Genomic DNA, 25,728 nt, shown 5'->3' on the forward strand with positions numbered 1-25,728 from the left:
TCCGAAAAAAAGGACCACGGGTTGGCCCCTGGTAGGGATAAATGATCTCAGACCCATAGTGATAGCTAGAGCTTCTCCTGTAAATATAGAAGAGTGAGAGCGGATCCACCATGCTCTCATACCATTCGTAGAGGGACAAAAAGCACCGCAGACATTAGAATTTTTTGACGCATCAGTAGCGATGATGATCGTTGAACGGTCTAAAGATTTCAAGAAATTTTGGAAGAGGATGTTGATTATATTATTATGTCTATTTTGTTGAAAATTCAGGTCATCAGTGACAACAGAAATTTTGTTTGAAATCCAAGGATAGAAAGAGTAGATTGGTCTGAGAGTTTGAGAGAATGAGAAATTAAGAGAACTGAAAAAGTGGGAAAGTCTGATTTTCAGTTTGGGAGCGATATGCGAAAAAATTGAATTGAAGTTATCAGCACAGCCTTGAGTAAGAGAAGCAGCAGCCTGAATACACATACAATACCATTTCTAAGAAGAAGAATTTCCTCCAGAGTGGGGAGTGCTAAAATGGTACGCATCTTGAGTATTCTAGTAGAAAGTGGTAGACCCAAGGTAGCTCTCATTGCAGAATGATACATAGTATCCAATTTAGAACGGTTAGTTTTAGCTGCATTTAACCATATTATGGAACCATATCCCAAAAGAGCTGTAATGATGTTAATGAAAATAGGTTTCACAATGGAACAATGAATATTTCTGGAAAAATGATGAAGAGAACGACAAATATTGAGAGTGAAAGTGCAACGAGATCTGAGATGATTAATTTGCTTTTTCCAGATTAAAGAACGGTTTAAATAAATACCTAGGACTTTAAGGTAGGGGTCAAACGGGATACTGTTTCCATTGATTTGGAAATTAGGAACATATGAAGTAGGACATTATTCCACTGTTCTGGAATTAGCATCACTGCAGAATTTATCGACCTTGCTCAGTTCATGATCCATCCGTCATGATACTGTTTCCCAAATTTTGCTTATCATTCTTATGCTATCAAAGAAATATACTTCCATTATCGTATTGCAATCTAAAATATTTCCGTTAGTTTCTGTACTCTTAATGATGAAGAAAAAAGATTGATTTTGAATGTTACACCTTGATCTATAGGTTAAAAAGCATAATCGTTATCAAATGCTTTATGCACTTCAGCTGAAAAACGTTAAAATGGACATTAAATTGTCAAAAACTAGAGTAGAGGAGAGAAAAACAGAATTTTCAAACTTTTATCAGTCTTTAAAAATTTGTTTAATAACTTGATCGAGAGAAAAGCAAAGTCTGGGGCTTCTTGTAGAAGTTTTCCAAACAAAATTTTTCTCTTACAAAAACCAGGATCCCCCCCCCCCTCAAACTTTGAATTATCCAAAAAATTTCAGAAAAATTTTGAATTAAACAAATTTTAACACTAAATTAGATAGAAAACTCAAGGGGAGTTCTTAAAAGTTTGAATTATCCATCAAGTCGTGAACAAAAACATTTGTCAGTTAAAAAAATATATTTTATGCTACAAATTGTTAAACATGTGTGCGCATACACACGTAATACAATATTATGAATGAGCACATATTGTACTACATAACATATATATTTGAGCTACACCCAATAAATAGCTACGAAATATATATTTCTATTTTAAGAATTTTGAAAAAATTTAAAATCCAAATGAGATAAGATAGGTAGGGCGAAAAAAAAACTATTAAAAGAAGGTTATTTATTAGTGTTTCGCTCACCTCCAAATACGCACCACCACCGACGTCGTTCGTATATAAGCGGCTATATCCGAACTTTGGAACGAACCTCGCTCTCACCACGTAGGTGATGCACCGTTCCGAATCATATCCCTACTCGCTGATTGTTTTGTATATTTCTCAATCGCTCCATCATCGGCCCACATATTCCAACGACGCAAGAAAGAAAAAATCCGCTACAACGGTGGAACGGAAATAAGATGGTCGCGAGTGTCACCAGGCGACGTGAGGGTCGTGCGCTTCAAGCCGAGGGCTTGTGTAGTATCGGCTGGAAGAGGCCCGTTTCGGTTTACTATTGGGTTTGAGCCCGAACCAACGAACATTCCGGCCAACCTTGTACACGCCTCACGCTCAGTCTGTAGCGACCAGATACGAATCCGCCAATTTCTCAAGGAGGGGTCTTAAAATCGGGACCAAAGCGGCATCGAGAGTTTCAACCACCTTTGATCAGAACCTCCAGGGGGAAGAAAGTGAAGGGACAATCGAACACTGATTCAACGTCTGTATGATTGCTGCTTTTATAATCGATTCTCGCCTATTGTTTTCTACCACACATTGTTGTGAAAGTTCTACCCATTTTTGTCGCACAACCTCTGTTGCTTTCTCTAATAATGTTATCCTATCCATTGTTTCTGATATACAGTCAAACCTCGTTAGTACGTCACCCGGATAACGCATCGCTCCACTTACCGAGTCACTTTTTTGAAATCCTAGTTGTCCTCTAACGGTCGTATTCACCGACAGTTTAAATCAAAAAATTGTTGATTTTTCACTCAAAAAAATCACTGGCGAGTTTCGTTTGTGTGGAATTGGTTGGCTCAATTTTTTGGATAGTTGTGGGCCACTTCATTGACTTGAAAAAAGTGTCGAAGGCAACTTAATTGAACTGGAAATGCGCCACGGCCTGCTTAAGTGCTCTGTGAATGTGCCGCAGGTCTCTTTAACGATCTGGAACAGCGCTCCAGGTCACTTAAGTGATCTGTAAATGTGCCGCGGGTCTCTTTAACGATCTGGAACAGCGCTCCAGGTCACTTAAGTGATCTGTAAATGTGCCGCGGGTTACTTAAGTGATTTGGGAATGCACGGCGGACCAAATTGAAGTGAGAATGTGCCACAGGCTATTTAAGACATCTGGAACAGCGTCCCAGGTCACTTAAGTGATCTGAGATTGTACGACAGACCATTTAAGTGATATGGAACTGCACCACAGGCCACTTAAATGGTCTCTAAATTTTCTGCGGGTTGATTAGGTAATCTGTGAATGCGTCCCAGGTGTCTTGAGTGCTCTGTAAATTTGCTGCGGGTCACTTGAGTGATCTGTAAATTTCATGCGGACCACTTAATTCAAGAGAAAATGTGCCGCAGACCACTTAAGTGATTTCGAACAACGCTTCAGGTCACTTAAGTGATCTGTAAATTGTGGATCCCTTAAGCGTTTGGGACAGTGTCGCTTAGTTTATTTTTACAAATGGAGTTAAGAGGTCGCGGGTCATATCAGATGACTCCGAGGGCCACATTTGGTCAGAGGGCGAGCATATATACCTTAGAGCAGAGATCTTCAACCTTTTTTATAGTCGCGAGCACTGCCTGCATCCATCATCAAAGGAAGAGCACCCTTACGGCAAGTTTTATATACGAATGAATAAAATCAGGATGATTTTAATCCTCGAGTATAATTTCTACGAGGTGTTTAATCGGTAGGCTTATTAAGTGCTCGCGAGCACTAAATTAGACACGGGCATGGAGCACTATGGGTTCTTCGCCGTGGTGCTCGCGAGCAACTGGTTAAAGATGCCTGCCCTAGAGGAAATGGAATATATATTTGAATCAAATATTATCCAAATCATGAGGGGGAAAATCACCCTAAACAGGTAAATTTTAACATTCAAATATTAATGTTGGGAAACTCAAGGGGAATTCCTAAAATTCGAATTAACTAAAGTCGCCTATATTAGAAATTCACATGAAGGGAGTCAGAAGCAAACGGATTCTAAGGCCGTTTGGAAGGCCTAAAGGATTATACTGTAAAAGTTTTGTAAAAGTGCTTTTATAAAACTTGAAAAAAACAACCTATAAACTGATCGGTTGCATTGGCTCGAATGTAACAGATCAGCTTGATTGTATTTTAAAAGATCATCGCATCATCAGATATTTCCATTCGTTGTATTTTTCAAGTTTTATAAAAGTACTTTTACAAAACTTTTATAGTGTAATACCGGCCTAAGTGAAAATTTTTGCTAAATTACGTGCTTAAAGCGGTTTCTTTATCCAACATCTGACACGCGGACAAACCCATTATACAGGGTGTCCTGTAAGTGTCAATGCGGCCTTTATCTCATTAACCGTCCGTCATACAGGTATGATTTCAATTTAAAAAATGCTCAACAGGCGTTCGAAAATTTCCCTGTACCGATTTTGAGATTAAAAATACAGTGTGTGACAAAATAAAAAAAAATCTAAATACGGTCTCTTTTGTGCTCTAACTTCCAATTAGAAAGTTGTTGCCCTGTCTCTCCTGATGCTGGAAAACTCGTTTTACCTGCATTTAACGCTGTTCTTCCCAAAATGTCCTCCGTTTTTCGAATATCTCTGAGAATATTACACTTAGAAACATGGAATATTTTTTGCTGGCATCAGGAGAGACAGGACAACAGCTGTTTAGTTGAAAGTTAGAGCACTGGTTCGATTGTGTGATTTCTAATCTTTTAAGCGATAGGGGCGATTCGACGATGTACTCTGAATAGAGATTCTCAAAGTGGTGAGCGATCGAGTTTATTTTGGTTATTGCTGCTTAACTAATTTGGGGAGAGTGAATGTAAGAAAATGTCGATGAAAAAGTTAAATTAAAGGTTAGATGCGGCACAACGTAGAGTTTCCTTTGCATATGAGTAAAATGCTTAATTATTTAATAGTAAAATATGTCGTATATCACGGCTCGCGACAGTAGAATGGTACCTACATAATAATGTGAGAGGGAAACCACTCTAACAGGAGTATAGAAAAAAAACCAACTTCGGTTCTTAATGTCAGAGTGAAGTTGCGCGATGGTGAGGAGAGGAAAGGAAACCCAGAGATCTGGATTGAATTCATTCCATTGGCGTTTGGACGAAATATTTCGTCCGTGATCGTAAAGGACTTGAAAGCAGTACACTGTGAAGTTCGAGCGAACAGTAATTTTTCAAGACGGGTGCAGTGGTTCTTTTTCTTCAGAGCTGTTTTTTGGACTGTGTATTTTCATACTAGCCTGAGCAGGCGCCATGATAGCATCCAAGGCCACAACTTGAGGGGGGGGGGGGGGTGGAAGCAGCAGGGTCTGGCGCCCCGGGTGTCTAACCACAAGAGGTGCCTCTACCCTTTAACTATTTATACATGGTAAGGGGCGCCATAATGCCAGTTTGCCCCTGGGTGGCAAAGTATCTAGTTGCGGCCCAAGCATCTGTTCTGCTTGGAGGCAACGTAATTTGTGATTTTTTGTGGGCTTAGACAGAGAATTGGTCAAAGCATATGAATTTTTATCGAGGAAAAAAGCATATTACCATATGGAAGTTGAAAATTTGGATAATTGCCGATTCATTGGTTGTGAAAGTATATACAGTAACGATTAAATAAATAAATATACATATATATTTATTTATTTACAATAAGAACGCCTTCTTCAAGTTTGTGCCGGATGTCTTATCAAGTATGGACTTGATAAATTTTCTCAAATTTTAGTTCAATATTTTTCCGAAATTATTAACGACCACATTCGTCTGCACGGAGTAGAGTCGAGAACTAACTAGCATGTAAGGGCCACTTCCAGTGGACGACATCAGACGCCTCTAGTTGGCACCCACGTTGCTTGCGGCGTGTTGTCGCTTCCAATGGACGACGGCCTTCTTCGGGACCAAGTGTAGAAGATATGCGTAACTGCTCTTAGATACTATATTACTTGTATAACTACACTCAAGGGATCGGAAAAACGTATCGTTATAAAAGTGAATTTACATGTGTTGTCCTTGAGTAGTTTGCTGAAATTTCCTACAAATGCGTATGGATGTCACAAAGTACTTTGTGAGCCAAGTAACGCGCACTAGATGAACGTCAAACTTGGGAGGCCACAGAAGCTGGTCCGTCATTTGGGATCGGGAGGGGGGGGGGGGGGGGAGATCACCACCATCCTTCCCGCTTTACAAAATACACCAGAAATGACATATATGTACATATTGAGTATATGTCTCCCCCCCCCCCCCCGGAAAAAGTTGAAATACGGTCCTGCACAAACATTAGGTACATCAAAGAGACTTGCGTTGTGCCTCCTGGATTTTGTGTAGCAAACGCTGTAAAGCTGCGATCATACCCGGAGGAAAAAATATATAAGAAAAAAAAGAAAAAGGGTGAAAGTCCAGTGCATTTATTCATTGCATAATGGTCAAAGTGAGTAGGCATACCATGGAGGAGTTATCGTTACGTATATGGGTTATATTTGTTACAGCAAAGGTGTTCAACCTTTAGAGAGCACATTTTAAAATGTGTCACGGGTCACATTTCAGTGCTCTTGAACTGTGCCACGGGTCAATTGAGTTATCTGGGATTGTGCGGCGGGACACTTCAGTGATCTGAAAATGTGCTGCGGTATGCTTAAGTGATTTGTCAATGCACCGCGGGTCGCTTGAGTGCTCTGGAGTTATGTCACGGTAATCTCTAAATATGCCGTGGATTACTCACGAGATCTGGGAATATTCCGCGGCACACTAAAGTGATGTGGAACTGCACCGCGACTCACTCGAGTGATCTGGAAATTAGCCGCGGGTCATTCGAGTGATCTGGGAATATTTGGTGGCCACTGAATTATATGTGGAACTTCACCGCCAGTCGCTTAAGTGATCTGGAAATGTTTCACTGCGGCTTTTTCAATAGAGAATCATAATAATATAATAATCAGCATCGGCATTACTTTGAGGGACAGGCAACAGGATGATTCCTTTAGAAATAAATGGTAAAATTGCCGATTTTACCGTAGAAATTGAATTGGATTTTTGAAATATTGAGTTCGCTTAGAAATACTAAGTCCAGAAAATTAAATATAAAATAATATATCCATACAATAGCATTGATTTCAACTTTTTATTTGTCTTCTCAATGAAAATCAATGCCTCAGTATTGTTTTTTAATATACAACTGCATCAATCGATACAGTTTCGGATGTTTTAAAATTAGGGGCTCATAAAGTAAATTGAAGAAATTCCCCAGCTTTATATAATCAAGCATTTTTTTTGAACCAAAATGCAGATGTTTCAGCATATCAGAAGCACATTTTTAAGCTATTCCAGTACAAAAATTGGATTTGCATTTGGTCCAAAGAAGACTACTACTTAGCTCCAAAGAATTAGTTAATTCAATTAAGCCCAATAGTTGAGAACACTTAAATGACTGGTTTGAGAACATGAGCTTGAGTACATGTAAGATGTGCACAATGTAATTTGAGAACTTGTATAAATTTGCAAGTTGTCCTTTCCCCTATCATATAATATTCATTTTGTCTTTCATGTAAAATAATTTTTTTTGTAAATCTCATGTGATTTTTTCTAGAAAACAATATTTTAGCATTTGTATTGTATTGCTTGAATACACAAGGAAAGAGGCTCACAGCTGTTTTTAATAAAGCTGAAGCATTTGTGAAAAAAAACCTTGAATGTTTCAAATAATTTGCATTAAAATTGGGTACAAAGAATGATTATGATTGCAATTTATTCATTTTTGGTATTTCTTTTGATTGGTGAGAATGATTGATGTTTTGAAATATCAACAGAAAAAACTCATTTGGACTTACTGACCAGAAAATAATTCATTAAAAGTCATTGGGAATGAATTTGTCTGCGAATTATTTTAACATTTTTGTGCAAGTCATTTTTGGAAATAAAAATCTGCCCTCATACAGGATGCCCTGTAAGTCCTAATTCATAAAATCTCACAAACGAAGTTCATATAAATCTCATAAACAGTTTGTTTTAGAGGTATGGTACTAGTTAAAAAAAATGCTAAAAATATGTCCAAAAATCACTCTGTACCAGTTTCAAGTGTGTCATACAATAAAAAAAATCTAAATTTTCATAAAGTCTTCCCCCCAGTTCTCTAACACTTAATTATGAAGTTGTTGCGCTGTCTCTCCTGGGGCCATCAAAAAAAGAAATTTTCTGTTACCAAGTGCAATATTTGCAAACATTTGAATTAAAAAATCAGAGAAAAGTTAGGAAAACACAGCATAAATGAAGGAAGGAAGCGTTGCCCGTCAGTTTATGCTGTTCTTTTCCAACACTTCTCTCCAGTTTATGCACTCAAATGGTTGCAAATATTGCACTTAAAAACATAAAATTTTGACAGCGCAACAACTTTGTGCTTTAATGTTAGAGAACCGGGGGGGGGGGGGGGAAGGAAGGAAAGGAGAGAACATTTAAAAATTTAGATTTCTTATTTTATGACAAACCGTATTTTCACTGTTGAAACATACAGAGTGATTCTTGAACAAATTTCAAGAGCATTTTTTAAATTAGAACCAATACCTCTATGACGAAGAACTGTTGGCAAGATAAAGATCAAATTAGGACTTACAGGTCCCCCTGTATATTCTTGCAGGACCCTGTAGGTTATATGCAGAGGCATAATTTATGAGGGGGGGGGGGGTGACAATCCAACACGATCAAAACTTAACAATACTTCTAAATATCTTTTTAAAAAATTAAAATATTAGAACAAAATACCTCCATATGTTGCTTTAATCAATTTCTTTGTTAAATTTTCTTGGTTAATTTAAATACTGTTTTGAAGGTTAGTAATTAATTTCTCTACAAGAAAATCATTGTGGTCTTCCCTTCCAAAGATTGATCATGTGAGTGCTTAAGCCAGAATGACCCTTAAATGAAGTGCCGTGTTGCAGAATGACATGATCATGATTTATCAGCCTCCAAGAGAGAGAGAGAGAGATGACAACCTTAAAAAATAATGTCAATGTTGATCCCATTTTTCAATGTCCTGATGCATCATGAATATCTTTCATAAGGACAAACTCTCTGCAATAAGGACCAATATCTCTGCATTAACATGCTGAAACACTTGCATCAAGCAATTCTGGTGGCATCCTGAAATGAGTAGTGGTTTTTTTTTCTTTTGTGCGATAATGCAAGGCATGCCCAGGGTCCAGGAATGGCCCATGTCAGGGCTGTACCACATCCCTCAATATTCACCAGACTTTTTTGCCCAGTGATTATTTTTTCTCTTTCTTCTCCATGTGAAAATACCGCTGAAAAATAAGTGTCATGAAGATATTGTAGTAATCGAATGGTTATGACAGATTTGCTAAAATCTTAGAAAATTCTGTGGTGTTTGGTCAGAACATGATAACTCCAAAATCACAGTTTTGATATACAAGCATTTTCATTGTCATTACAAAATCCAAAATAAAGCATACACACGAATACAAATGAAAATATCATACATCAGCATGTTGTTTAGCTGCACGCACGTATTTGTGCATTTATCTCACATCTATAATTAGTTATAATTAGCGCAAGACTTACTTTTAGATCAAAAATCCATTTTTGGAAATATCATATTCTGACAAAACACCACAGAATTATGCTTCTTCAAACGGTGGCAGCTTTGTGTCTGTGGAAGGGGGGCGGGAGAGAGAGGTACTATGAAAATAATGCACTTAGACAAATTAGTTGGTAAATTTAATAAATTATTATTACAAGCCTAATGTGAGAACTCTTCTGACAAAAGGTGTATGCATAGTATGAACTCTATGAAACTCTCTAGTGAAATGGAAACACATGAACAAAAATAGTATCTGTTTTTTCTTACAGTGTTCTTGATCACAACAAAACATGTTTCTGTGGGTTATCCAAATCTACATGGATGGAAACTATGTGATGTCCAGGAACCATGGCTAATCCAAGGACTCTGGGTTCTTCGTTTGTTTCACCATCTGGTTAGAACATTAAAAAGAGAAACTATATATATTAACACTTTTCTAACTATTTCAAGATTACCATATTCAACTGAAATTTTTTAACTCCAACCACAAAAATTTGAAACAATGCAAATAAGAGACAACTTCCCTTTTGTCTATCTTGTTTTGAATTTCCTCACGCAAGAACTTTGAAAGTCTCGATGATGTCTCAAAGCAATGCTAAAGATTTTTAAATTTCCTTTTAAACAAGAGAATGCGGCTTGTTTCGTTTTTCTCACAAATACAAGCAATTCTAGTTTGAAGGGGACTTTGTAGTGTCTCATTGATAGTTTAATGTGAATCAAATAGTTGCATTATGAATAAAACTGATGATATTAAGTATGAAGGTACAAAGAAAGCAACTTCAAACAATAATTTCCTCCGTAATGACAGAGTACATGGCATTTTTGTTTTTAATATGTTGGTCTATTTTTTTTTTTCAACAATACATAAAATCATACATATTTTCACGGAAATAGACCTTTTTCTGGATATTACGACCATGCGAACTTGGAAAGAAAAGTAATCTGTTCTTTGCTAGGAACCAAACCCAGGTTCTCTTGCAAACCATGCAAGTGTGCTACCATATAGGCCAACACCACTGGAGACACGACTTGTACTATATCAGGCTTTTACTGTATATGTACTTATACTTACCATCCAATTTGAGATATTCAGCACAAGACCCAAGTATAACATTCTTATCTCTATCTGTGCACAAGAATATGCCTATGAGTACTCTGCCATCAGTCATCTGAATCTTCATATTCTTGTTTAACCAGCTTTCAAGTTGCAATCTCAGAGGAGTTTTCGATACCTTCGGAGCAGCATCACCCTTTTGAGAAAATTATACAGCATTTATAAAAATATTGATGAAAATCTGTATATAATGGAAACAATTTTCATCACACTGGAAATCATGAATATCTACAGCCAAACATTGTTATACCTTAAAGGAGGATAAAAATTTGGTTTGCTATTCCTGATCTCATTATAAGTCAGGTTCTCTATAGGAGGACTTGACTGTATAGTTATGGCATACATTCTTGCAATTTTTGCATCTGCAATAGTAGACGCTAGTTTTTACGAACCCATATGAAGCTGATAATTAATTTGTATAATCAAAAGTTTGTAAATGGGAGAGAGATGAAGGAAAAAAATGAGGAAAATAAAAACTGAGTTAGTTGGTCATGCACCTTTATTGATGATTTCCATAAAAATCACTTATATTTGTTTGCTTCACCGCTGCATTTTGGTAAATATAAAATTCCATAAAATAGATATAGGATAACATTTCATGCGAATTTCGCTCATCAATAATACAATATTTTCAAGATGGTAAAACACTGCCGCAATCACTTGCCATAGAATTATTTTTTTTTGCTGATCATTGATTAGGGGACTAACTAATGTAATTTTTTTTAATCCCATACTTTTTGGCAATTTCTGCCTTTGTAAGAGTTTGCACATTTCTTTCATTTATTTTTTTTTTCTATCTATTGCTATGCACAATCTTTTCAGTTTTGTTAACATTGCGAAGAGGAAAGTAGACGCTCTATTTCAGCAAGTAGCTGAAATAGACTTTGATGAACTCTCCACTTAGAAATGGCCCATGAATATCAGGGCAGGACAAATCCCAGGAATTTATAGTGCGAAAAAGAAAAATATGATGAGAGTCCCAGGACGGAGCCTTGTCAGCCCTCCCCTTGGGGGGTTGCTATGCGCTGGTCCCTCAAGTGATCTGGAAATGTGCCACTTGGTTCACGTTTACTAAATTTAGCGCGGACCACATCAGATGACTACGAGGGGCAAATTTAGCCCACTGGCCATGGGTTGAGCAGCACTTAAAACAACAAAAAGAAAAATTAATCAAGAATAATTAAAGACTTAGGTAAAAAAAACCTCGTTATCCTTTTTAGAGCAATTCCCGCTACAGTCTCCATTTTCCTGCGCTTCGTGTTTCATCACAGTCATAATGACAGATTTAATCACAGCTCTCTATACCAAAGCTTCCCCTAGAAAACATTTCTTGTTGTTTTTCGACGGTTAGGACGGTTTTGACTTCCTATTCCTAGCCGTCGGCGGTTTTGGCGGTTATGTAGACGCGAAATTCAATGTGTTATTATTAATTCTAATACTGAAATAATGCCATATTATATATTGAAAGAAAATTAAAAAAATAATTGTATCGAAATTGTTAACAATTTCATAAAAATAAACGAATTTCTTGATATGAAAAAAACCAAGCTTTCCAGCTTAGTGAACATAGTCAAAGCCGACGTGATTAACGATGTAAACATAATGTGTGTACATTTTATAGTTTCATCGACTGTTCAATTCCTAAGAAAAAGAGGTGAGTTCATGAACGGACGTGTTGTGTTTGCTCTTCGTGATTGAATTCTTTGTTTTGTGAATTTGTATTTTTTTTGCTCTAACAATTATCAAGTTAAGGAATATAGATTGAAAGACAGGCCTATTGTGTCGAACATTAGTGGTACCAGCGTTGGGTTAGTTGTCATCGAACAACGTCGGAAGACGTTTTCTAACTTCATACCCGTATTGAATACTTAATTTCAAGTTGTCTTCAGTTATTTATATGGCTTCGTAAATTGAAGCCACCATAGCTCTGGCGATAATGGCGGCAAGTTTAATGGAGACTCAAGAAGGGAATGGTAATGCAAACCAAGGTCAGGGTATTAATTTCCCTGTATGGTCATCTAATTATTCTGATAATGAAATAATAGATTTTTCAACAGACATCACTAGCTTCACCGTGAAATATCACGGAAATACCAGAATTCCAACGTCCAGACCTAATGATCTCAGAAGGAACTTTGTTAATATGATCAGCAATTCAGATCAAATTACTGAAATAAGGGTAGCCAAGAGCGGTGATCTTTTTGTTACTACTAATTCTGCATTGGTGGCGAAGGAGCTACTTAACATCAAAACTATCCTTGACATTCCAGTTGTTAACTCACTTCTAACCGATACACTATCTTCAAAATATATTGTGAGGAATATTCCAGTTGAAATTCCATTAGATGAAATTGCTAATGAGTTAATTCTAAATGGTTTTTACCCTTTGAATATCCGCCATATTCTACGAAACCAAATTCAGACACCAACTATTATTATTATTGCACTAGGGACTTCTGTGCCCATTGAACTTAAATTATGGTATCAGATCTTTAAGCCACAAAGATTTATAGAACGACCTTCCATGTGTAACAAATGTTTCAGTTTCTTTCACAAATCAAAATTCTGCCCAGTCAAGTCTCAAATCTGTTTATATTGTGGTGGTAACCATATTGCCAAAGATTGTGATAGTGAAAAGAAATGCATTAATTGTTCATCACCAGATCATCTTCCTACTGACAGAAATTGTCCAAAATATATCCATGAACAAAAAATTCTCAATTACAAGTCTGAACATAATGTGCCTATTCATGTAGCGAGGAGATTCTGTAAGCCAAATGAGATGTCATATGCCACTAGAGTGCAAACTTCGTCTCAACACATAGATTTATCTAATATCAAAAAAGATATCCAATCTCTTGTTGCAAAAGAACTGGCAGAAATAAAAGAATCAATAATGCTGGAAATCAAACAGTCTGTAGCTGAAATAATTACACAATCATTGAAAGAAATTGTACCAGAAATCATCTCCTGTATATCTAACCAGCTTCAGCCTATGTTAAAAGATCTTGTTAATTCTTCAAGAAAAAGATCGGCTTCTTCTGATGATCAATTGAGAGATGCAATTAGTTTCAATAGCACCATTTCTGAAACTGTTAAAGACAGACATGGTTCAAAGAGAAAGTCTTAACCTGTTTTTATATTTGATTTTATGCCACATTTACTCATTGCCAAACTAATTTATAAATACTACTTTATTAAAAATTTACTTGAAGATTCGGTTTGAATCACACATGACTAACATCCATAGAATTCTTCAATGGAATTGTAGAAGTATTAAAAATAAGAAATATCATATTCTTCGTTTCATGAATGATTTTGATATCATGTGCTTCCAAGAAACATTTTTATCTGATGAATTATATTATTTACCTAATTTCCAAATATACAGATGTGATAGACTTAACAGTGGAAGAGGAGGTGTATTAATGGCTATCAGAAATAAGTTTCCATCAAACATTCTTTTCAAATATAACTCATCTGGTGTTGAAGCTCTTGTTATCAAAATTTATTTGCAGAATTTTCATTTCACCATTGTGAACTTATATATATCAGATTCTTCAAATATTATTAACGTCATGAATGTGATTTTTGATCAAATATCTCCACCTTTTGTTATTTTGGGTGATTTTAATAGCTCACATCCTGCATGGGGCTCATCCAGAACTGATAATGCTGGTCGTCAGCTTTATAATTGGTATCTTCAGAATTCTATTGGGCTAATTCAACCGCTTGCTCCAACTCATTACTCTTCACAATCTTCCAACTCAATTGATTTGAGTTTTTGTAGTACCGATTTAATTGGAAATATTACTTGGTCATGTGGTAACTCTTTGTATGACAGTGACCATATTCCAATAACATTAGAATTGAAAACTCAAGCAAGATCTACATCCATTATTCATAAATACACTAGTTGGAGAACATTTAATGACAGTCTGAATAACTATGATGAAAATATTACTTACTTTAATTTTGTGAAAAATAAACACATGGAAGCTCAAAGATCTTCAAATCGTCATCATTTCAAATACAATGACTACTTTGATGCTAATCTACGTATGCTGCTAATAGCAAAGAAACGATCATTTCGAAAATACAGGAGATGTCCATGTCAGGTATGCTGGATTAATTATAAGAAAAACTCAGCTATTTTTAAAAGAACTCTGAAAAATCAAAGAAATAAATCATTTGAAGATCAACTGTATAAACATGCAGCCTATCCAAAAATTTTTACTATTTTAAGAAGACTGAAAGTTATTCACTCCAAAGTATATGAAGATGAAAATTTGTTATTCTGTCATAACAATACAGTCATCAGTGATCCTTATAAACAAATTGAACTCTTACAGCAAACCCTCATCAAACCTTATATCCATAAAGACTTCGATTTTTTTTGTGGCCCTTGTCAAAACTTTGCCACAGATATGAATTCTCCAATACAAATTTCGGAATTGAAGACAGCAATTATTAAATCACCACATACAACTCCAGGTCCTGATTCAATTAACAGCAAGGCCTATTCATTAATTCCAGATGATCATCTAAAATTCCTCAATTCTGAACTTAATGAGATTTGGTCATCAGGCACCATTCCTTCAGATTGGAAGCAGGGAAAGATAATATTTCTTCTCAAACCCAACAAGACACCTACTTGCCCTTCATCATATCGACCACTTACTCTCACAAACACAATTATGAAGATTTTTGAACGCATTGTTTTATCTCGATTGAACTGGATATCACTGAAATATAAACTGTTCCCTTCAAACACATATGCTTTTAAATCTAAATCTGGGACACAAAATTTGTTAAATGATTTAAAGTGCAATATTGTCAATACTTTCAAATCTAAAGAGATTGGAATTTTAGTTTCTCTAGACATAAAGGGTGCATACGACTCTATAATACATTCTGCTCTTATATATAAACTTCAATCCACAGGTTTTTGTGGTGAATTTATTGCTTGGTTGAAAAGTTTCTTATCTGAAAGAAAATGTTATATTAGTTGGAGAAATCACAAGTCAAATCTAATCAATTTTGATAGAGGCCTTCCTCAAGGATCAGTTATATCACCATGGCTTTTCAATTTATATATGAATGATATGTTTGCTCAATTACCAAGTTCTATCCATCAATTTGTTTATGCAGATGACATACTGTTATGGTGTAGTAATAAAGACATTAAAATCTTAGAAAATAATATAAACAATGCATTGTTGAAGATTACTGATTGGTTAGGAAAATGGGGTTTTACCCTATCAGTTGAAAAGTGTTCATATAGTATATTTACAAAGAAAAATGTTATTGGTACTTGTAATCTGGCCATTAATAGGAACCCTCTGTCATTAGTACAAAACATCAAGATTTTGGGTGTCATCTTTGACCAGAAACTTACTTGGAATCCTCAGGTTGATCACATCCTAAAAAAAGGAATAAAAACATTAAACATAATTCGGATCATTGCTGGTCGTCTTAGAGGAGCCCCTGGTAGCAAACTCCTTGCTATTGCATCAAATATCATTTGCAGTTTTTTCAATTATAGTTCTTTACTCTGGCACAACTGTTCACAACGAAATTTAAACAGATGTGCAGTATTATATCGTCAAGTTCTCAGAATTGCAGCTGGATTACCCATTTCAACTCCAATACCATTATTATTAAGTATTTGTGGCAAACCTCCTTTTGAACTAATGATTATGAAATCTGTATCAAGACAAATTATTAAAGCCAGAGCATCAACGTACAACACCAGCTTCAAATTCATTAGTGCCAACTTAAATAATACAGCTGTGACTTCTTCTCTACCCATGTTTAGTTCTTCAGTCATAAATTTCATCCAGGACAATCATCTACTCATACCAGTTCAACCTATAGTTTTTGCTAATCCACCCTGGATCATCTCTAATATATCGTATACTACTGATGAACTGCCATTCCAGATTACGACAGATCCAAATTTGGTCAACCCTTTATTTCAACAATACGAACAATTACATTGGTCTAACTCAATTATAATTGCTAGTGATGCATCCAAATCAGTTCATACAACAATAGGAGTCTTTTGTAATAAAAATATGAGAACTTTCCAGGCTACAGTTCATGACTCTTCTTCTGTTTTTACAGCTGAGTGTCTTGCCATTGCTGTTGCTGCTTCAAAATTTATATCTGAAAAACGTCACTATGTTATATTATCAGACAGCAAATCAGCAATTTCTGCATTAGCCTCCATAAATCCAAAGTCACATTCAGCCATCTTTACTACACATCTCTCTTTAATAGATGCTTCTAGCCGGGCAGAATTCATTTCAATTGTCTGGTCACCAGGTCACAAGAACATCTCCTACAATGAAATTGCAGATAAACTGGCTCGAACTGCTGCTAATAATGCAAACCCTACTTTTCCAGATTTTTCATATGTTGAAGATGTGCTGAATTTGCTTGAGAAGTCATGGAACATCCACATTGAACGATATTTCAGATATCAGCTTCTTTATCCACTTGCATCACGTTTTTTTAATACTATTAATAAATATTCACCTTACTTTACGAAGAGAAAATATGAAACATTATTTTACAGATTATTATCAAACAGAGCCCCAACTAATGGTTATCTGTGCAGAATTAATCAGAAAGAGACTGCGAAATGTGACTATTGTGATGATCAAGAATCAAATGATCACTTCTTTTTTATATGCAAACATTGGAATAAATATCGCAATACCTTTTTCCAAAGTATTGGTATAAGAAATAATCAGAATTGTAATTGGAGAGCTATGTTTATTGCTCCTCCAAAATTATTTGTCAAAGGATTGGAAGTGTATTTATCTAAATGTAATAGATTCTGATTTTTTTTTTTTTTTTCTTCTCTCAAAATTTGATAATTTGATATACATCCTGTTTTGAATAGTCAAATTTTTTTTTTTAATTTTTTTTTTCTCTCTATCTCTCTCTCTCTCTCTTTCTTCCCCTCAAGTCCCTGATTAATCTGATGTAAATATCACTGATTTGTTTTTCCATCTACTCATGTCTTGCAAACATCGTTATATTTCTTGTATATATATATATTTTTTTTTTTATAATACATTTGTCTATTTTATGGAATTTATTTTATTTATTTTTATTTTTTGCTTAATGTATTGTGATTTTTGTTATGAATAATTATGTTGGATCATACAAGTATGATTGTTTTTCTTGTATGTAGCTATTTGGTTTGATGCGAGAAAATTTCTTGTGCTGTATATATTGTGAATTTGATTTAATATTTGTACAATTTGTGATAAAGCTGTGTACTGGTATGGGTTTTGTATAGGTGGTATATACAAAGTGAATGGGTATAGTTATATATATGTTTCAGTTATTTTATAATTTTCTAAATGTATGGTATTTTCCATATATGTTGATGTATCAAAAATTTTTTTCCTACCCTAAAAAACTAACAAACTAACACATTAACCTTGTATATTTCTTTTTTTTTTACCCGTCCTAAAACCCTAGGTTGGTACAAAAGGACGTAAAACAAGTCAAGTCAAGTCAAGTTATAGTTTCATCAAAATTTGAATTTGGTAAATGAAATTCTCATTTTAAGCAATTTTTTTTTACATAAATTGTACTCGTGAAAACTCTTTTATAAATTTTTCAGTTTTTAATCATCACTTTTATCGTTCGTGAAAACTCCTTGTAAAATATTAGTTGCGGCATAACATCCCGAAAATTCAATATATAGGTATCTCAGTATATTTCCAGCCGGAAAAATACCATCTCTTAATTTCATCTAAAATTTATCTTGAAATTATTCTCTGGATGTAAACTTTCACATAATATACATGAGCTTTCAATGAATGGGAGGATAATTTTTTTAATTTTTAGAATTTGTCAAAGAATGATATTTGCTTGTTGATTTGTAAAGAAAATGCCAATGCTTACCAGCTTCGTTTTATGTTATTGCAATGGCACATTGATATTGATTTAATTCATGGTGAAAATGGAGTTTAATTGCCCTCTTATGGATGCCAAGTTGGAGCTAAGACCTCGGGTTGCAATTCTAGCGCAACCATGACGCATAACATAGAGAAATAAAAAAGCTTTTTTTTTTACAACTCACTTGTTTTTTTTTGTTTTCATCCTCCTCCCTCCACGGCACAGTAATAACTTCCCCCATGTTAGAAATCAGAATAATCCGTAAGGCCAAAATATGTGTAATAATCCACATGCTCCTCGATAGAATCAAATGGATGCAGTTGGTACACTGGTACTACCAAATTTTAAAAAAAGTCATGAAAATGCGAAATTAAAATTCACTAGAGAAAAAAAAAGTGCTGCAACTGTAAGCAGAGTATGCAGCAATAGCACCCACCACCGTGCTATGAAAGGGGAAAGACGCAAAGTTCAACGATGCAATAATGCAGAAAATGTTTTGTCCAATTGTTTACATACCTGCATGCAAATATACAAATGAGACGTAAGACGGAATGTAGTCAAGTTGCTACAGCTATAACCATAGATGTTATTTCATTTTTACTTTGTCATGATCCCTTTCCCCCGAATATAAACAATAAAAAAAATTAATAAAAGATGCAGTGGTTTATCGCAACACAAATGTGTTGCAATATTTGTGAATCAATAAATGATAGTAAGGTCCAGCTTTGTAAGGCATTATTATTGCCAACTTGATGTACCTCAACTGCATAAATTGAAATAGATGAGGTGTACAACAATAGGAGTTTACTTGGAATATACAAAAAGATGAAGTGGTTAAGAATCCTTGATCAAAAGAGCAACCTTTTGAAATATAAATCTTAAATTTACAACACTTTTGATTGTGCCTGACATTGTTCTTGTAGGTTGAGTGGTGACCTTAAGCGACTGAACTGTCAAAACACTTCTACAGAAGGACTTGCTCTTTCATTGTCAATTGGCTGTCATTCCATTAAACGACCAGCACCAAAATCTCTGTCTCGTATCCCATTACTAATGTTTTAAAACGCACAAAGTTTTACCAATACATCCTAATAATTTAAGTGTCTTTTTGATTGATTGATATTTTGATAAAACTTTTTTAACAGATGTTTTTCCCCTTCTATTTTTTCTAGCTGGCTATTTGTATTTTGTATTAAAGTTGTAATAAACTATTCTGCACCATTTCATAACGCCTATTTGCTGCAATGGATTTTGAAGATGATCTCTTGGAAGATGAAAATTTTAACAGCTTCATCTCATTTCCCTCCGAAGTACAAAATGCCATAGAACAGGTGAAAATAAATTCTATAGTAATATACTGTATTGAAAATTTTGCACGCTGAATCTTGGATATTGCATAATCAAAAACAGTTATTTACTCCATTAGTAGTTTATTGGGAACTGATAATCTATATACACAGTGAAACCTATGCTACAACGATACTCCTTACAATGATAAATACCTCTAAAAGGATATTTTTAAAATCATCTTTGGAATTGCCTATAGTCTAATGTGTTAAACCTCCTCATATCCCTTACTGTGATAAATCCCTCTATGATGATAAAACATCCCTCTAAGGATGTTTTGAAGCTGTTCACAGACGAGTCCCGATTCAGTCTGGAGTGTGACACCCGACGTGTTCTGGTATGGAGCGACAGGGGCACTCGAAATAACCCTGCATTCGTTCGTGAAAGGTCACAATACAATCCCTCTAAGGATGTTTTGAAACCGCTACAATGAATTTTTTTTATATTTTACTCAAAATCACCTTCAATATATTTTTTAATTCTTCATCGGTGCTTTTCCCTTTGATGGTGTTTAGTAACATCAGTATTTTACATGATCTATCCTTTGATGTTAATGAAATTGTTGTGAAGCTACTTTTTGTGCAGTATACAAGTGTGTTGTGGGGAAATAACATTACAGGGTTAAACAATCAACTGAATTTTATTCATCAGCAATCAATACAGAATTTTTCGCTGCAAATAATGCAACCTCTCGATATAATGATAATCCCACTACAGTGATATTTTTCTTTGGTCCGCAGAGTATCATTATATTGAGGTTTCACTGTATTTCAATGGAGACTTTTTCAAGAAAGGCAGTTCAATGCCTCAGAACAATGAATGGTCTTTAGCCTTTACAGGGGTGGGGTGTGTAATTTTTTGCAAAAGTGTTGGTGCCCAAAATTTTCTATGTTGTGATAAGTGATGGCTAAATTGGAGGTTAAAGGTGGCACAAAATTTTCCGATTTCATGTAATTATTTGTCTTCTAACATGAGAAATGGACATTAAAGGCTGAAACACGCTACACTAATGTTGTGAATTTCGATTCATGAAAATTCTGTGACATGGGAATTTCCACAAATCAGAACTTCTAACGACTCGGAAGTGAGTGGTCAGTGTAGTGTGTTTCAGCCTTTAGTCCTGGAAAACTTGGAGAAAAATATTATTTGAGACTATTTTCCTTGAGAACCATGCATTGCCCCTAAGAAATTTGGCTAATGCCTAAATATTTCTTTCGATTTGTCAAACCCTGGTATTGGTTGTGCTCTTATCTAAACTTATTGCCGAAACGAAATTGCTCCTTCATTAACTGCAACATACCAACTATGTGAGCGATCACTAAGTAGAAGGATGGATGGTTCCATGGTGCTCACATTGGAGACCATCGCAGTCCAAGACCATTGCAGTCTATTTGGAAACTATGCCATATGGATAGGACACCATTCCATAAAGGTCTTATTACTAATGTGACTTATTACTATAATTGTGAATTCAAACAAAAAATAAATACCATTAATTGGTAAACAAGACTCACCTGACCCGTTTTTTGTTGTCATTATGTGTATGTGAACTCAAAGTTCAAGTTTTGTTTCATAAACTGTGTATTTCTAATGTTATGGATATTCTCTGTATAATACACATTGCTCTAAAGAGTAAATTTGCTTATTTTTCTGATTAAACCATCTGGTGTATTTTTATGATGATTTTCTTGTATGTAATGCACTATAAATTTTCTTTGGAAAGGTCTTACCAAGCTCGGATCCATTAGACAGACCAGATTTCAATGCTGTTGATTATATCAATACATTGTTCCCAACAGAGCAATCATTAACAAGCATTGATGAGGTTACTGGTAGGATGAAGTTCAAAATCAGGTAATTCCGCCACATATGGGTTGTGTTTATTGTGTTATTATGACTTGGTCATTTGAAATTATGATTTTTTTATATTTATATACATTTGCTTCTTTGTTTTTGAGATGCGCAAATAACACTGCTCAACACTGATTTTGTTCTCAAAGATATTTCAGTGATTTTAAGGTATATTGAGGCTGCTGATTGCGAATCTGGCTTTACTCTCAACAATGATTTGTATACTGCTTATTTACCATTGAAATTTAATTTTTATTTGGCCCAAAATTGAGCTAATATAACAAAATGAATGCCAGATTCAAAATCAGTGCCCCAAAACAACTGAGATATTTTTGCAAGGATTTTTTTCAAGATATACAGAAAACTGGATGCTGTGAAGATATTTATTATTTGAGATGTTGATTTTTTTTTTAAGGAAAAAAAAACCTCATCTCTGCCTCTACCGGGAGTTGAACCCAGGTCCCTCAATCAACATCAACATCTCAAATAATAAATATCTTCACAACATCCAGTTTTCTGTATATCTTGCATTAACAAAAAGAAGAGCGACAACATGTCATATGCAAGGATTTTTTTTATCTATTTATAACACACAGTTTCAATGTGATTTGTATGCTGCTTATGGTATTAACATTGGAACTTAGTTTTCATTCTATCTCAAAAACTAAAGCTAATCTGACAAAACCAACAGATTTGCAATTAGTTGCCCAATGTACCCTAAAATCATTAAAGTTTCCTTAAGGAAATGAAAAAAAAAATTGTTTTCAGTGTAATCAATGATATACCTCCCCATATGTGAAAGAGGAAAATTTTGAGTGAAAATTTGCGATTGTCCACTAACAATAGAAACAGTTTAAATGTTAGACAAGGTAGTTGGTATGATATTTTTTCCTCATAGTGTTATTACATTCGAAAGTAAAAACATTTCAATTAGAATGAATGTAGCTTAATTTTAACTCATTCCAGACAACTAGACGATGAAATACGTGCTGTTGTTCGGGGACAAACAAGTGTCAATCAGGATGGGCGGCAGGCATTAGAAGAAGCTCAAAAAGCCATCCAGCAACTTTTTGCCAGGATTAAGGATATCAAAGACAAAGCTGAAAAATCTGAAACAATGGCATGAATGTTTTTTTTCTATGATAATTTTATATTATTTAATTATTTCAATCAAAATTATTTTCATCTGAGTTTTGTAGATGAAATTATCAAAAGTGGTGAAAAATTCAGGAAAAAATGTGTTAAACTGTTCCTATGTTCTCTTCCGTCATTCAGGAGAATCCTAATGGTCTATAACAGGGGTTCTCAAATTGTACACCACCAACCTATGTCAGGGGTGCCGAGAAGCAATGGCCCTTTTAAAGGTTCTTCAAATAAATTCTTTGTTAAACTGCTATGGGCGCCACAGATAAGTGTTGATTAGGGAAAAGGGTGCAGCGGGGGTGAGAAAAAGTTTGAGAAACTCTTCCTCTATAAGAATGGATGTTTTGAAAATTTATTTTTTTCATTTTTGAGCAAAAAAAAATTGAATCTGCTAAGTTTATAATACTACATTAAATAACCAGGGTAAAAGAAAATTTTAAATGTGTCATCACTTAAAATATTTTGTTGCAAATGGTATTTTTGTCTGCATATTTGGCTGCTGTTGAATTTAAATTAATATTTTTTTAACTAATTAAGTGACAATTCCTTAAATTTAGTTCGAAAGCTGTGCTTATGTTCGCTAAATTAATAATGGAAAATAAAAAGATGCTGTGATTATAAAGTTGAGTGGCTTCATGCATGAAAAATTAATTCAAAATATTGTTCATTTTTTGGATCAGGTGAAAGAAATCACTCGTGATATAAAACAGCTTGATTATGCAAAGCGTCATCTCACTACATCTATTTTGACCCTGAACCAATTGCACATGCTGGTAGAGGATGTCGATAAACTCCAGTAAGTTGTGGGATTTTTTGTTTCAGAATAAACAATAGATTTCATGAATAATAAGGAATTATTTGGTAATAAATATGGAAAAAATTCACAAATTGCTTTTGCCTATTGAATGCATAACTCTTTATACATATTTATTTAGGTCTTTGGTAAAAAAACATCAGTATGGGGAAATCGCCAAACTATTAGAACGTGTGATGAATGTTCTTGAACACTTTCAGAAGTATATGGGCATTCCACAGATCGCTAGATTGGCTGACGTGTAAGTAATTTACAAATTAACTTTTTTTTCTACTTATATTAATGAATGTGATAAGCAAAGTGTTGTAAAACAATATCCATGTTTTATTGATTACTATATGCAGGACTCAAAGTATCAAAGCGGAACTGACTGAACAAATAACAAATGATTTCCAGAATGCATTTGCTGGACCGAATGCAAAGGTGAATGATATTTTGTATGCTAAATATCCAAATTTCAATTGCATTACTAAAAATAAATAGAATCTAATAATACTTTGAATAAATTTTTATAATAAACTGCAAAACTTCCATTTAATCAAATTCTTGTGTGTAACAATACTAATCTTTGGTCCAGAAAATTTCCCATAAGTGAAATGTACATTAAATTAGATTTTACCTGTGACTATAAATCTCCCTCAGTACGATAATTTTCTCCAATCCCTTGAAAATAATTATACAAAGATATCAACTGTGTCTGTTCTTGATTATTTTAAATTTTGGTATAATTGCAATTTTCATTATTAAAAATTCACTAACTGTTGAGATAAATTTGTGGAAAAACTTCTTATAAGAAGTTCTCAAGGGTGCGGTAATCTAGGTCAATAAGATAGTCACCTGAAGTTCCAAAGGATGTTTATAGTTGTCATGAGTTTGATGTATGATTCATACTTGTCATAAGTTTGATGTATGATTCATACTTGTCATGAGTTTGACGTATGATTCATACTTGTCAGAAATTTTCCAGACTCAGGGGTACAACAGAAATGGCAACGTGATGGCAGAAAAAGATTGCTACTACAGGGAGTCCCACACAGTGAGGGGTTAGTGTGCCATTCTCTCAGTGAGTTGAAAAAAGAGCTGCTGTTCCGAATCTGCAATAAATTGTGGGTACCTGTCTAATTAGCCGTGGTGTGCAGAGAATGACACTGGTGTGACAAAAATGATCAAATGATAAATTCTCAAAACATTTATACAGCTGCTTATTTCATCTATAATTTGTTAATAAATCGGGAGAGAGGAAGTTGTGTTTTTTTAAGAGCAATATTTTGTATTATATTTCAGTGATAGGTAAAATCTGTGCTTTTGTTTTGTGTCTACCATCTTAGTTGTCATCTGATGTAATATTAATTTTTTTTCATTGTCTAATTCAAATCTGTGCTACTTAAATTTTCAGCATTTCACTCAGAGTCAACAAATCGCAGAAGCTTGTCTCGTGATATCTATACTTGAGCCTAAAGTAAAGTGAGTTTATGCCTTCATACCAGAATTTATAGAAATGTTTTGGATGTACAAGTAATCATACTTTCATTGCCATGCATGCTTTTTTTAGAAAAACGATAAAATTATATTTATATAAAAGTAAGTGTTCTGAACAGGAATGAACATATAAGGTCTTGTATGTTTGTTGGTGAATTCATATCAAATTTCATAAAATTATATTAAAGCATTAGGTATTTAAACATACAGATTCTTCGTGAATTATGAATGATTGAAAGGTCTGCAAATAAGGAAAAATTACCAAAAAACTGTTATAAAATAGACCATTCAATTTCGTAATTTATTGAGCTTACAATTTATACCTTAATTTCTTCAAAAAAGCAGAGAAATCTAGTTGCTTAATATTAATTATTTTTCATTTATTACATAATATGCTGGCACTGGATTATTATTCTATTTTTAATTTGAATCTTGTTCGAACGTTTTTATTGACTATGATGATTTTTTATGATAATTTCAATGAAAATGTTAGCTGTCGATACAAAATAATTGAAATATATTGTCTTTTCAGGAATGAATTATTGAAGTGGTTTGTTAATTTGCAGTTATCCGAGTATACACATTTGTTTCAAGAAACCGAAGAAGTAAGTAAACTACTTTGAGACTGTGATGACAGGTATAAAACATTTTTTTAATCTAATTTAATTATAAGAGTGATATAATTATGAATTGATAAAGTATTTTGGTAACTACAAATTGAATAACAA

The 25,728-nt window shown here is 34.4% G+C and overlaps 2 protein-coding genes across 2 annotated transcripts in view; one reads left to right on the forward strand and one right to left on the reverse strand.

Moving 5' to 3' along the window:
• Positions 1–9,452: 9,452 nt before the first annotated feature.
• Sbat (LSMD1 domain-containing protein Sbat) lies at positions 9,453–11,800 on the reverse strand. The gene is made up of 3 exons (XM_089242659.1): positions 11,650–11,800; positions 10,405–10,582; positions 9,453–9,723 (listed from the first exon to the last, which is right to left on the reverse strand). The coding sequence occupies exons 1-3, from the start codon at positions 11,719–11,721 to the stop codon at positions 9,611–9,613; spliced, it is 363 nt and encodes a 120-aa protein (XP_089098785.1). The 5' UTR covers positions 11,722–11,800; the 3' UTR covers positions 9,453–9,610.
• Positions 11,801–12,018: 218 nt separating this feature from the next.
• Positions 12,019–25,728, forward strand: part of Vps53 (vacuolar protein sorting 53) — a 39,028-nt gene continuing 25,318 nt past the window's right edge. The window contains exons 1-10 of the mRNA XM_089242660.1: positions 12,019–12,100; positions 17,944–18,011; positions 19,539–19,697; positions 21,437–21,567; positions 22,531–22,684; positions 23,388–23,503; positions 23,643–23,762; positions 23,866–23,944; positions 24,918–24,985; positions 25,533–25,605. Of these exons, the coding sequence (XP_089098786.1) occupies positions 19,611–19,697; positions 21,437–21,567; positions 22,531–22,684; positions 23,388–23,503; positions 23,643–23,762; positions 23,866–23,944; positions 24,918–24,985; positions 25,533–25,605 (828 nt within the window). The 5' untranslated portion in view covers positions 12,019–12,100; positions 17,944–18,011; positions 19,539–19,610. The remainder of the gene's footprint in view (positions 12,101–17,943; positions 18,012–19,538; positions 19,698–21,436; positions 21,568–22,530; positions 22,685–23,387; positions 23,504–23,642; positions 23,763–23,865; positions 23,945–24,917; positions 24,986–25,532; positions 25,606–25,728) is intronic.

This window comes from Pholcus phalangioides, unplaced genomic scaffold, assembly GCF_987345545.1.
Source record: "Pholcus phalangioides strain wild (caught in Gottingen) unplaced genomic scaffold, Ppha-v1.0 ptg000015l_1, whole genome shotgun sequence".
In the NCBI taxonomy this organism is placed as follows: domain Eukaryota; kingdom Metazoa; phylum Arthropoda; class Arachnida; order Araneae; family Pholcidae; genus Pholcus; species Pholcus phalangioides.